This window comes from Sturnus vulgaris, chromosome 10 (genome assembly GCF_052056855.1).
Source record: "Sturnus vulgaris isolate bStuVul1 chromosome 10, bStuVul1.hap1, whole genome shotgun sequence".
NCBI classification, from domain to species: Eukaryota; Metazoa; Chordata; class Aves; order Passeriformes; family Sturnidae; genus Sturnus; species Sturnus vulgaris.
This window is the reverse complement of record NC_142252.1, coordinates 16,348,792-16,363,176: the sequence shown is the minus strand read 5'-3', so window position 1 is coordinate 16,363,176 and position 14,385 is coordinate 16,348,792. Positions and strand designations below refer to the sequence as shown.

Below are 14,385 nucleotides of genomic sequence, written 5' to 3'. Positions count from 1 at the left end.
TTAAATCAGCATTTTTAATTTTTTTTTTCTAAAATGTAGTTTTTTATGAATTGGTGTTCCAATGCTTCCCCCTTAAAAAAAACCCCCACACCTTACCAAACTAGGTGCAAATCACCTGAAGTTAGTTTGTAACAAATAAAAAAAGAACCCACAAAACAAAGGCTGAAATGCTTCAGAATCACAACAATGTACAAAAAAAAAAAAAAAGGGAGGAAAATACAACCTGAAAGTGTTCAAAATTCAGAAAGACTCGTCAAGTCCATTGCTTCAGCAAGGGGATGCTGCTGCGACCCCTGCCAGTGGGTCCTGGGCCACCAGCCTGCCTCGATGCCTAACAAGCTCCTCTCCCACTGTCGCCAGCATCCAAGGAAGAGTGATGCATTACCCTTTGAAGGTATCAATGGGGGAAACAACTCACAAGCAGCTCTGGGAGGTCACATCACATTCAGGAGGAATAGTTTCTAGCATGTCCCTACACACTTGCAAGGTCTGTGTGAAAGAGCAGCTTGCTTCCTCCTTATTGTACTGATGCCTCAGAGATGCAGAACAGTGCTTTAAATCTGTGAGAGATTCAAGGGCTTAGTAAGGGCAGTAAACAGACAGATAAGTAAACAGCCCAGCACTGGAACTCATCTTCACAGAGCGAGGTAGTGTGAATTTCACCCCAGTTTAAAATAGACAGGGGTAGTGGAAAGGCTGAAGGCTTCCATGTAAAGCAGTTCCTGGCCTAGAAACCTTCCTGTGCTCCCTTTGGGAATGAAAAGATCTGTGCTGATGGCTTCCTCGCTCCCAGCCTGGCTTTGGTAGCCACACTTCAATCCTGGGACTCAGATGCTTGCTATAGAAGCTCTCCCATGATCTGATTTAGTACAGCAGCTTCCTCAAGGTTAAGCAGCAATGAACTAGCTGGGAGGGAGCAAAATGGTCCACAGATATTTTGGTTTTTTCCTGCCCCTTTTGGTTAGTCCCTTTCTTTAAAAGTCCCTCTCGACAGGACCAGAACAGGGACACCCTGAAAACTCTTAGGAGCTGCACAGTGTAACTCAGCCAGGTGCTGCTAACTGGTAGCTGTTCAAACAGGGCTTTTACTTGCCAGCCAGGAAGGGACTGGCCCAGAACCCACTGAAAAAGGAGACGCAGGCCCTTTCTGCTGCTCCTGTTGTCATTCCTAACTGAATGACATTTAGATGGCATGTTCTAGTGACGGCTGGAGACCAGCCCTTTGACTTTGGACATCTTCTTTGTGGGCTGCCTTTGTTCTGTGTGTGGAGGGCACTCTCGCTCTACCAGCTGCTGTTCCATCTCCTGTGCCGACGACGAGGCTGTAGCTTTTAATGTTTTCTTTATGTTTGTGACCTGGCCAAGAAGAGACAGTGAATCAGCACCTGCTTCTTCCTCCCCTTGCAGCAGACACTCTGTTCATAAACATAATGAAAAACCCCTGGAGTATGAGTGGAGATATAAAAGAGACTCTCCCAGCAGTAACATACTCTGCATTTGAGTTTAATAAAGGTAATGTTTCATCCTCATTTACAGATGAAGCTGATAGTATTTCCAGTCTGGAATAACTAGGAATTACTTTTTCTCCTAAGAGACAATGGTACAATATCGTACCACCCTTCTGTCTGGCTGGAGGGACCTACTACTGCCTTGGTGCAGAAGGCAGCCATCCTACCATTCTGTTAGCTAGAAGCAGGAAGGAGAAAGGAGACAGTGAAAGAAAAATTTACTCTCAGGACAGAATTCAAAAAGCAAAAATGCCATTTAGCCTAGGCGACTACCTGAGACACAGGTACTTGCTAAGAAGCAGGAACAGAAATTGGTTTTGTGGGAAGCAGCAGTAATGTTTCTGTTACTCTGGCTGAAAAGGAGAGATACAGCACTAAGCACCATCCTTGGTCCCCTGGAACTCTGCAGGGCTCACCACAAATACAGGGAGCAGACCTTAAAAAAATCCCCAAGGTTTGGGAGTCAGGTGTGCCAACTCCAAGCCAAAGGCATCTGGCAAACCAAATGTGCTACGGATGCTGATCAAGCCGCCAAGCAGACGCAAACATAAACCTGCAGGGATGATAAGCGCTGCTGCAGTGTCTCGGGAGGCCCGTCCCCACCTCCCCAGTGGCCGGAGCCGAGGTTCGGGCGCAGGGCCGGGCTGGACCGCGGGCTCGTGCTGCCACCTAACGGCGGGAGCGCGCCAGGGCCCGGCCCGACCCGGGGGAGCCGCCGCGGGCACTGTTTGCAAAAGCAATTGTGACTCCAGAGATTTTTAACTACATTTCCAGGTTTAACAGAAAGTGGTTTTTACTTCCTGCCTGCCTTGTACGAAGAGAACAGAGTTCCAATGAAGATCTATGGTAAAAGCACAGTTTTCCTAACGAATCAATATGGGAAACTACAATTAGTGCAGTCATTTGGGCTAAATTTATAAAAATTCATCAAGAAAAGTTCCACTCTGCTGGATGTTTGATATTTGTGATCTTACTAGCACTCAGAAGCAGATGTGTTTTCTTTCTACCCCATGCCTGATTTGCATGATTGCTAGCTTTTTCTGAGAGCTGTGACCATCAACCAGGCATTACCAGATTATTTCCTTCAGCAAACAAACATTTATCCAACAGCACAGAGGCCTGAGATAACTCTGTACCCACCTCCATCTCTACCTGCTGCTGAGTTCGGTGGTGATTCTCTTTGTACTGATTGGCTCTAAGTACTTGCTGCTCAATTCCTAAAAGAACTGCTTCACAGCCATCACACCTGCAAGATACAAATGATGTCAAACTGTTTACAAGTTCTCTGTGGAGCAGCTCAATCAGGCAATCTGAAAAGTCACACTCATCTAAAAGTTTAAGAGATTATTAAATTTATACTTCCTGCTTAGAGTTGCAAAAAGCTGGCAAGAAAAAGCTTCGCTGTGTACTTGATGCATTTCTCAGCATTCTCTAGAGAGTCTGTGTTATTCTTACCATCAAATAGTAACTGCAGGTTCAATGCACTTTCATCTTCCTTTTCCATCAGAATTACAGTTTAAACAGGATGCAACATAGTATTCAAATGTAAAATTTTAAAATTAAAGGAAAAAGTAATATTGAGATAATCCTCCTGCCTGTTAAGTGTTCAAATGACAAGAGCACTCAGCATGGAACTCAGAACTGGAGAAGACAAAAAGGGAATTAGCAGTGGGATCACTGTTACCTTCCAAACAATGCTGCAAGGTCCTGGAAGCTGACAGAGCCCTCCCACCATGATGGGACTGAGGGAGTTTGAGCAGAGAAGAAAAAATCTTGCCCCCACCACAGGACAGCATATTTGCCCAGCAGTTTAAATACTTTTCATGCATTCATTACCACAGCAACTAGGAAGCAATTCCCAGTCAGCTCAGGACCTGCCATGGGCTCCAAAGTCTATTGGGAGGATTTCTTTAGGTGGAAAGGGAACTCTACAAAGAGATGAGAAACAGCTTCCTGGCAAAGGTGCAAAGAGACAATACCACAGTTCCACAATAGCTGCAGACAGGCTGCATTTGCAGGAACAAAGAAAAGACAAAGCCCCTGAAACTTCAACCTTGAAATGACATCCCACCCAAAGAGCTGCGATTCTCTAAAATTTGCCCACACAGTGAAAAAGGCTTAAAAGTAACAGTTCTGTCTTCATTATTAAGTGCTGCAGCTCCCACCACAGAACCATGAGTCCAGTTTGGCAACTCTTTCTGCAAAGTTCTCAACTCCTCGCTGGGGTTCACGTAGCCATGTAAAAGCTACAGTGAGAGCAGAAGCTCACAATGTGGTACATTTGGCTTGATACATAATACAAATTGAATCCCAGATGGAATCTTGGAAAACTTGCCCAACAGACTCCTCCTTCAAGTGCCTACTTATAGCATAAGACTCCTGATTAATGGAACATGGTGAAATTGAGCCAGCATTTGAAACTCTGAGGGGAAAAACAGGACAAGCTATATACAAGGAACAAGGAGGGTGGAGAGACTGCCTCACCATTCCTGGAGTGTTTTGACAATGTTACTGATGTCCTTCTTCTGAATGTCTCTGCCGATACAAAAATCCACCTCTAACACCTGGTTTCGTTGATCCAACTTCCCTTGGATAATATCTGTGTAAACTGCTTCAATAATAAGATCTTCCAGCTCCCTCAGATTCCTCATATCCAGGTCCTTCAGCAACACAGAATAGGGAATGCACTAAAAACAGCAAGATCAAGAATAAGTTAACAGTCCTAAAGTAACAATTAATGGCTAAGTCTCAAAAGGTTGAGACTCAACTGTTTATTGTATCCTACACTTTGACCTGCAGGTGCAGCAGTGACTGATCATGGCAGAACAAATGCTTGCCAGGCTATGAAATATTCTGACACAGCTTTGGTAAATCCTGAAGCTTTGGTATAGCACATTCTAGAAGAAAAAAGGTAAATGGGATTGTAGAAGAAATTAAGAGTGTTGCATAATTTCATCTAGAACAAAAAGTCAGTGTTTTAAAGAATGATTCTCCATCTCCAACAGTGAAATACGCCATATAAAGTCTCCCAGACCTTCCTGACCAATCTGCATGTCAGTTCAGACACCCCAACACTTCACCCATGGAAGTCCACTAGGTTAATATCCCAAAAGCACCAGGACAGAACACTGTACCCTACATGCACTTTCCCAGTACAGGATTTTTTTGTGAGTACCCATGGCGTCTGATACAACTTCAGTGCTCTGGAATGGATGCCATTTTCTAAAACAAAGCCAAGAGACATCAGCTGTCAAACCCCACGCACTTTACCTTCATTCGGGAAGCCAGGCTTACGATCGTCAAGTGTTTCAGCTTGTTTTTCTGAGTCACTGTTAATTCAGGCAGGTTATCTTTGTTTGCTGTCAAAAAGACAGGATTCAGGATTTTACTTTCAAAATTGCATAATCCAGGCTGCAGAACTTCAGGTTAGTTATGCTACACTACACCCTGAAATACTGATCACCTCCAGCTAATGTGGGTGCTGGCTGGTGAACAGAGCTGCTGCTGCTGCTGCTGCAGAGAAATTGGCACACCCAGAGAGAGAAGGGGAAAAGTTAAGAACAACTTAACAATTCCATTCTTATATGCTTCTTTAGTAATTCTGGTTCTGGAATTAGAAGGTAATTCACAACTGGTACCCTGCCAAAACAGTTGGTCAATGGCTTTGTTTCTACCAAGTAAATTTTATTTCATTAACAAGCTGACAGAAAAAAAATCTTTGCCCTTTGCTGATCTGGTTGCAAATACATCTGGTTTTATTTTTCTGAAGAGCTGCAGAATTTAAAGCATAAAGTACCAGGCTGAGGAAGAGAATAGAAATCATTAATCTAGATGGCCACACTGTCACTGTATTATATCCATGTGCCTCATGAATATTTAAAAAGAGAAAAGAAACTGGCAGTCCTCCAAAGCTAAGAAACTCTTTAAAATATCTACTTTAATGGAAATTAGTGTTTCAGGGCCACTCAAGTTCTCCCATCCATCCCACCTCATCCAATGCTCTCTACATTTTGACTGCTTTTCCCCCTTTCTCTTTCTTCACAAAAAAGGAAGAATGAACTGTGCTGTCACACACTGTGACACAAGTGTCATGGACAGCAAACACATCTTCTAATCAGTCACAGAATTCATGAGGCTCATGTTGCTCCACAGACACTGGAATTTCCAGTCCTTGCATTTACAGATGCCACTGCTCCTTACAGGAACTAGATAGCTCATCCACCACCCTGAGAACCAGCACTATGACAGAATTATTTGTCATACTCTGTAATGGTCTGGATGAGGCTGCTACCCACAAATTAAGCATTAAATTGTAGCAGAATGGAGCATAAGCACCGGAGATAAAAGCACATTTCAAGAGATACAAAGATGATTCACACACAGTCTTTCGAAAGCTGTATAGAAGTCATTATTTCAAGTTGTATTCTAGCTAAGAAATTACTCACTTTGTTTCAGCAAAGCCATCATGAAATAAAAGATTATCTCACAAACCATACAGGTTTTTATAAATAATGCAGAACAATTTTGTCTAAGTTTTCTGCAGTTTCCATAACTGGTGTAATCTAAATTTCCATAGAGATGTCTGAAATTTCCCTCTACAGAGGTAAGTGGCCCATGAACGTCAATGAACTCTGCTGCAGACCAACTCAACCCAGTGCTGCAGTCCCATCCAAACCAGCAGCACCCCAGAGTCTCTAACCCTTCCTTTCACTTTTAGCAAGCAAAAAGCACACATGACCCAGACCCCCCTATGGACAATTCTCCTCCTAAGCAAGTTCTGTTCCTGGATGCTTTCATCCAGCCACACCACACCAGGCATCTAAGAAAGCAAAGAATTGCCTCTGACAATCCTAAAGGGGAACCCAGTCCCACACTCTGCAAGTGGGCAGCAGTCTCTTACCTACATAGTCACGGTATGTTCCGTAGGCAAACAGGTTCAGCAGCTGGAAATAGGCAGCATTAGACCCCTCAGCCAGCTGATGGGGAGAAAAAAAATGTCACATAAAATGGACAATACAATCCTGATAGGCACCTTCTCCAGAGAATGGTTTAAGTCTGCACAGGACAAGGAGCACCCAGAAATGCAATTATAGCCCAAGCTGGACCCTTTCTAAGGCCTCAGGAGCAGGAAATTACATCAGTTTTAGAGTCAAGATGATCCTGCCATTTCTATGCACTGAAACTTAACTCCAGTTTGTACTGTCAACTGCTTTGTGTGGCATCTTGGGAGGTGAAAGAAAAAAGCAAATCTTAACTTCAGCTGACAACCTATAGGGCCAGCTCCTCTCATCAGGTGATAAGCAAGCAGGTAATGGTGATGACTGGTAAGGATCCTGTGAAAGCTAAGACAGCTTACCTTCAGAGCCACCACAGCTCCAAAGCAAAGCAAGCTGGGACACTGTAACTGGAGTGCATTTGAAGATAACAGCTCTCCTCTTGCCTGCAAACACCTCACTGGAATAACGGCAGCACCAAGCAGTGATTTTTATTGATTGAGTTTTTAATACCATTGGCTGCACACAAATCCAGGAAAAAAAACAGTACTTGGGATTTGATGCTGAATAACCATCAAGATGCTGTTATGTATATTTAAGAGCCTGTTTAGAAAGCTAAACTGGCTGTACACTGCGTTACTCCAGCTGCAGAGATACTCAATTTAGATGCCTTCATTGTAGTAGAGGCAGGAGCTGGCAAAGCATTCTCAGCAAAAGCTCTGAAACTTACTTTCCACCTTGGTTTGAAATGGTTTGGATTTGGTTGCCACCCAGGCCTGATACACTAGACATCTGTTCACAAAGACTTTGGAGAGCACTGAAGTTCTGCTTTCCAGGACAGTAAAGAAGTAGAAAGGGATTCTTTCCTTGTTGGCTGCCAAAGTGCCTACTTAAAACTGTTACTGTGCTACTGCCAGGTTTTTGCTGTGTTAGGAATTGCCTTAAGGTAGCAAAGCTTTATATAGGTATTCTTTAACACCTAACATATACAAGCAAAAGCAAGGTCAGCCTCAAAAACATCTCTCAACACAGCTAAGTTGCACCAGGCCCTCCTGGCACAGAAATTTCACCCACAGGCTGCCTGTGGAAACCTCTGGGGATCCCTTATACTGGTAGTGCAGAAGGGGTATCAGAATAAAAACTCAACTCTTACCTCTTTCACATTTGTTAACTCCAACAGCTCTCCAAAGACATAAACCCCAGGAGCTTCCAGCACTTGATTTATAAGAGCAGTCAGAGCTGAGCCACTTGTTCCTTTGGCTAGTAAAATGAACTGCTCTAGAAGATTGCAGGATGGCTTCTGTTCTCCTGCCATTCTAGGTTTTCAATCTGTCAGTAAAAGAACATAATATTAACACATCCTTTCTCCTCTGCCGAATTCTGCCTGGCAGGGGACCAGAAGGTGCCCAGCACAGCAACACATCAGTGTCAGCAGAGCCAGGCTTTTCTTCAGCATTCAGGGGGCAGGCCAGAAACCCAGCAGGTTCAACTGCTGCTTTATTGGGGGAGCAAGAATGACTCCCACAATTTATAAGCACAATTTCTGTCTGATCAGTTCCCTAAAATGATCTGCTCTTGCAGATCCCTTATTATAGGATAGTTTAGATTTCATGCTGTTTTCAGACTTTTCCTTCTAGAGATGTTGCCAAATAATGCCAACTGTAAAGATGCTTATTGATACACTTGATTGACTTCCTCTTTCCTCATTACACAGCTGCAAGTCAGCAACTAACATAATTCCCAATGAAGGACTGATGCACACTGTATGCTCACACATCTCACCTTTTTCCTTTGATACAGTGTGTATCCATAATTCCCACTGCTTTCTGAGCCCAAAAGGCAAATTGGAGCCTGTAAGCAGCTCCCTGGTCTGCACTGTACTGTTCAAGTGTTTTGGGTTAACCGGGAAGCTTAAGTGATAAAAATACCCTTTCTACAAAGGCTCTATTTAAGTCCCTGTAAAGAGAGGTCTTTGTCTTTGGCTGCTGCCTGACATTTCTGGTGTGCATGTTGTCTCCCAGCACCAACATGTTGCTTTTGAAATGTAAACCACTATTTATGAACAAGTTCCACAAAATGAGCTGTTTGTTTACAAACAATTAAGACAAAACTTCCCAAGCATGTTATTCAGAAACCAAAGAACTTAGCAAATAAGGGAGGTTTTGTGTTATGTTTGTATGGGATAATCATCAAGCAGAGGGTATAATCTTTACTCTGGTGATGAAAACCAAACACCAGAGAACCTGTCTGGTTCTGTGTGACCCAGTGGGCTGGGCCCACATCCTCCCTTGTGGGGGGAGCACAGTCATACAGGGGTTTCACTGATTCACCAGGCCTAACCAAATTAAGGCTTGTGAAGGCATTACAGCTTCCTGTATTAGTCAACTTCTAAAAATACACTTTACTCTGTTCCATTACACCTGCAGGTACAAATGGTCTCAACCGGAGTGGGCAATCTTTAACACTCTCCACACAGAGATATCTCAGCCCCCGAAGTCTCTCTGGGGTTCTTCCCATCAGAGGCACATGTGCAGCCTGGCTGAACAGCACCTCAGTTCTGACCGAGAAATCCCTGCACTACAGAACCTTCCATGCGGCTGCCCAACACATCAGTGCTATTCCCTCTGCTTAGAGAGAGGACAATTTCCTCAGGAGAGAATATGGATTGACTGTGCTGGGAACGAGATTCCGATTTCACAGTTCTATTGTCCTCTCTCACAGGTAATCAAACCACACGCTGGTGTGTGAGGTTACAAAATACTGGCTGGCTGTATCCATGTCCTGGTGGGAACGAGATGCCAATTCTCTGCCCCTTTCCAAGTAAACGTTCGGACAACTGCGGTGCTATTGCAATCTGTGTGCACACTCGTGTCACAAGGAATACCTGCTGCTTCCACAACCGACTTACCCCGGTGAGAAGCGACTGAAATACAGCAGACACTCCAACGTAGCTTGTCCAAAGGCTACAACAACCCAAGCAAGGGGACAAGCCGGGCTTCTCTCGCGGTCAGGCCTTTCTAAGGTAGCTCAGGGAGTTTAAGGGCGGGAAGCGGCCCACAGACCCTGCAGCAGGAAGGCGGGGGTTTCCCGGCCCTGCCGCTCCCCCAGACCCCTGGCAGAGCCCTAAGGCTCCACCGAGCCCTGCCGCAGGGGGTAATTCACCGAGGATCCCTCACCCCCGCCCCCGTTCCCGGGAGGCTTCTCCCAGCCCCGGCATTACCTCTCCGCTCCCGGCCTCCCGTCCCGCCGCTCCCGGCACCGAACCCACCGCGCCTCAGGCCGCCATGATGGCGGCGCCGGTGTCCGCACGCGGATCCTTCCCCCCCGGAACGCGCGGGTCGAGCCGAACGTTCCGCCCGATCCCGGCCGCAAGGACCGGGAAGCGCGACCCGGCATCCCTGGGATACCGGGATGGGGACGGCGGGCTGGCTGTACTGGCACCTTCAGAGACATGGTCCAGCAGCCAATGCAGCAAACTTCACTTGCTTATACTGCAACAGCTGCTCCGCTGGGTTCTGAGCAGCTGTTCCAGCCTAAGTAAGTAAAATCCCTGCCTCACTTTTTGGGAATACGAGGTCCTGTGGCAGCATCACAGGGGTTTGCACCCCAAAACAACCCGTGCAAAGGGCAGCTGTTGTAAGGTCACTTCGTTATTAGAAGTGAGGCCACTATTAGACTGAATGGTTGCACGGGGCACTGGAACAGACTCCCCAGGGAAGCGATCACGGCCCCAAGCCTGGCAGAGCTCAGGGAGTGTTTGGAAAACACTCTCAGGCATGCGGTGGGATTCTTGGGGCTGTCCTGTGTAAGGACAGGAGTTAGGCTTGATGATTCTTGTGAGTCCCTTCCCACTCAGGATATTCTGTGATTCTGCCAGCTGAGCCTCTCGGGCCAATCCTCCTGGGAAATACCAAGAGATGGACTGAAGATATGGTTTTAAACTCCATAGAAAAATGGTCCATAGAAATGATAAACCAAAGGGCAGAGCTCTGGCTGTGACATGGGGGAGCAGGGAGGGAACTGGAAGGGTTAAGATCCTCCCCAGGAAGGATCAGGAACCAAAGGACAACTGAAGGAGTATCAGAACAAGGGTGGAAACAAGAGGGAATTGGGGGTTGTTAACCTCCCCAAGGTTTGTAGGCTCATCCATGCCATGTTGCAAATAAAATGTGCCTCTGTTAAAAATCCTTCAGCTGCGAGGAACGTGCTTCTGACTTGCAGTCAGCAAGTCCCTGAAGATCAAATCATGGACCAACATGGTCAGGAGGGGGGAGCTTTCAAGGAATGAACATCAGAAACTATTAGGGAAACTGATGGGGCTTAGCCTGTGTCTCAGAGCCATGTACAGCAGGTCCCGAGGGTCCCATCACCCATCAGAGAAGGGGTGTCAGACAAGCGCAGAGGTGCAGGTGTTGGAATGCTGTTGTGACACTCTGGGCTTCAAAGCAAATTGGATGTAAAGAACCAGGCCCTGCGCAACAAGGGAACTCAGCCAAGGCTATAACAAGCCAGTCAGTAATTTACTTAAGCCACACTTAGCTCTCATCTGCACAGAGAGGGAGAATTACCTCTTTAATCACATCCTAACCAGGCCCTTCCCCACAGTTCCTGTCATCCTACAGACATGCTGGAACAGTTCCTGGACAAGCAGTGTGTGGCCTCCTTTTTCTCAGCACTTGCTAAAGCTTGAATTCCAGGCTGATATAGAAATATATGATTGTGAGCTATTTTCCATGGATTGTTTTTGCAACCTCTTGCTAGAGCCTGTGGGTAAAAATCAATCTGTTAGCCCCATGTAGGTCAGCCAGGAGTCCCTGTCCTGATACCTCCCAAATGTTGACAGCCAGTCTGGCTGGCTGACCTGGACTTTGGAGGACAGCATCAGCTAAGCTCAGCTTTTAGTATGGATTTTTGTTTCTAAGAGGAAAAATATGTGAATGTCCAGCTGTCTCATTCCCTTTTAAACAGCTATTGCAACCTCTTGCTCCACCTACGCAGCTCTCTGTGTGCCAGGAGATGTTAATCCATTTTATCTTTTAATGTTGGCATTATCTCTTGACTCACCCCACCTCTTCCCCTTTTGATTCTGCAGTCTAGGTCCTTTTTAGGCAGCACATAATTCACCTTATTTCCCTGCACTGCCACAGTAATGTCCCCAAGCAGTCTGGACCCCCAGACTTTGAGGACATCTGACCTCACCAAGGAGAGGGCCAACAGTGAAAATACTTTTGTGTTTCTTATATTTTCACTTATCTTTCATTACACCTGTGCGTGTTCCACAACCCTTCATCCATTCGTCCTCATTCCCTGCAGCTGCCAGCACACACCTCCAGAGCATGGTGGAGGGAAGCTCCCATGCCCTACTGAAGTTTCCAAACTCGCAGTATTTCCCAGGATCCAGGGATTAAGCTGCTTGCTGGACTCTCAGCCAGGCAAGGAGTGATGTCTGGGTGGTTGTAAATGTGAAGTTGTACAACCTCTTCCATCAAGTGTGGGTGGGATGGAGCCCCAGTTTATTAAACTACCTCCCAGTTATGCTATTTTGCAGAAACACCAGCTCCTTTACCTGCATCTTCTCGCCTGCAGTGGTAGCTCAGAACTTGCCACACCTGCCAGAGATGTGGAGGAAAAGTTTTAAGTTGCAAGTGGCACCAAGGGATAGAGGGATTTGCAGCAACTTTCTTGCAAACAGATTTTTATGATGATGTGCTCTAGGGTGCTGTTTGTGTTAATGCAGCCCAAGGATTTTGAGACATCCCAGGGTTTTTGTCACTCCGAGCTGTGCTGTCACGTGTTCCACTGCTGCTTGGCCCTGCACTGGTCACAAGAGCTTCACACTTCAGCTACGAGCCCTTCTGTGATTTTCAGAAGTTCATGAATGAGAGGCCTGTGCCTCCCTGCACAGCAAGGTGAATTTGGGAATTCTGAGATTTGCCCAGAAAATGCAAAGTCAAAACTCAAAATTCCACAAACATCCCTACCCCTGTGCTAGAGAAGCCCTTCAAAACTGCAAGAGTTCCTTTCCATAAGATGCATTTGGTCTCTATCTCTTTCATCTCTTAGGAGATATGATTGAGTTCCTCATGCCTTCTGTAAACCAGCACATCCTACTTCCAGCTGGCAGGCTCATCCCTACATACAACCATTTGTTTCTGCCTTTTTCAGGTCTGCTTTTGTCTTGCTTGCCTTTACTCCTCATCAGCCTTTTCTTCTTGGTGATCTTTAGTCCTTCCTCCTTAAACAGCATGCAATTCCACAGCCTAGCTAAAATCCAGGATGGAGTCTTAATTAAACACAAATATATATTTGCACACCCCTGGCACTCTGCCCAGACTCAAAATGACCCCTTCATACACTTAAACTGATGGTGGGAAATTGAACTTGGATCACATACATCAGGGAAATAAATACCTATTTTTATTAAGATCTCTTGGTGATACTGGCAGTGGCCTTGCCCTTATGCGTTAAGTGCAGCCTTTATTAATGCTCACATTCTCCACTTCTGTACAGTGGGCAGTTTGGAGGCAAGCAGAGCCATGAGTGAGTGTATCGATGGCACCCTGAGTGTTCACAGGTACTCCTCTCAGGAGTAGGTTACACCTTCTGGCTTTATTTTTTACTATGACTTAGTGCTTTTATCAGTTGCAGTCAGATTGTTAACAGAGGGGTTAATTTGCTCATGTTAAAGTGCAGTGTGGCTCCTGGGATGTGCTAACAAACCCGAGACTTTCCCTGCACAATCAACTCTGTTATACAAACGTAATGATTAGAGAGCTAGAGCACCTCTCCTATGAGGAAAGGCTAAAAGCATTTGCATTGTTCAACCTGGAGAAGGTTCCAGGGTGACCTTATCCAGGCCTTTCTGTACCAGAAGGGGTCCTATAAGAAAGATCGAGAGGGACTTTTTAAAAGTGACCAGAGTTCTAGTGATAGAAAAAGGCCTTCAAAACGACAGATTAGATACAAGGATGAAATTATTTACTGTGAGGGTGCTGAGGCACTGACACAGGTTGCCCAGCAAAGCTGCGGATGCCCCATCCCTGGGTGTGTTCAAGGCCAGTCTGGATGGTCTTCAAGTCCCTTTCAACTCAAATTGCTCTGTGATTCAAATTCTGCAGCGCAAAGAAGGCTGCCTTTGTTCCAGCGGGTAGCACGGTATTTTAAACCTTCTCCACAATGCTGGTCCTGTTGGCTCCGGCCTCGGTACAGGCAAATCACAGAACTGTTAGGTTTGGGTGGGACCTCTGGCGATCATCCAGCCCAATCCCATGCCAAGACAGGGCCACCTGGAGCAGATGGCACAGAACTCGTCGGGGTGGGTTTTGAAGGTTTCCAGCAGAAGCTGCTCCGTGTCTGAGCACCCGGGTCCTCAGCACCACCCAAGTTCAAGGCCGGAGCTTCGCCAAGCAGCCCCAAAGACGAAACTTTGGGACCCTCACTGCCGGAGGAGAAGAGCCAGCCGAGCTCCAGCGGCTCGAGGACGTTCGCCTGCTGCCTGGCGGGCTTTGATCAGGCCTGGGACGCCTTCCCGCCCCCTTGACTTGCCCCGCTGAGGGCTGCCGGGCCCGGGGACCGCCCGCTCCCCCTGCCCGGTCATCCTGCGGCGCCTCCACCGCGGCCACGTCAGGCCCAGCTGAAGAGTCTCAGCGACCGCTGCGCACCCACCCTTGAACGAGAGAGAAGGCTCTCTGATTGGGCAGCAGTGCTGTCATTCCTGCACAGGAAGGCGGGGCGAGGAGGGGACAGCAGCGGCTGATTGGTGGGCGCAGCGGCGGGCAGCCGCTGGGGTTGGTTGCGCCGGGCAGTGGCGGGTGCGCGGGAGGGAGGGGCGGGGGGTCCTGAGGCTCCGCTGTCACCGCCGCGCTCCCGCCAGGCCCGGCCCA

General features: G+C 46.8%; 1 protein-coding gene across 2 annotated transcripts; it reads right to left on the bottom strand.

Moving 5' to 3' along the window:
- Nucleotides 1-9,822, bottom strand: COPS7B (COP9 signalosome subunit 7B). Of its 2 annotated transcripts, none has more exons than XM_014871620.2 (7): nucleotides 9,723-9,822; nucleotides 7,656-7,831; nucleotides 6,409-6,484; nucleotides 4,779-4,867; nucleotides 3,993-4,195; nucleotides 2,649-2,754; nucleotides 1-1,356 (listed from the first exon to the last, which is right to left on the bottom strand). In XM_014871620.2, exons 2-7 carry the CDS (start codon nucleotides 7,815-7,817, stop codon nucleotides 1,198-1,200), a joined length of 795 nt encoding a protein of 264 aa, XP_014727106.1. In that variant the 5' UTR covers nucleotides 7,818-7,831; nucleotides 9,723-9,822; the 3' UTR covers nucleotides 1-1,197. The 2 variants fall into 2 exon arrangements, with proteins under 2 accessions (XP_014727106.1, XP_088026580.1); XM_088170454.1 differs by lacking the exon at nucleotides 9,723-9,822 and adding an exon at nucleotides 9,411-9,434.
- Between the last annotated feature and the right edge of the window lie 4,563 nt (nucleotides 9,823-14,385).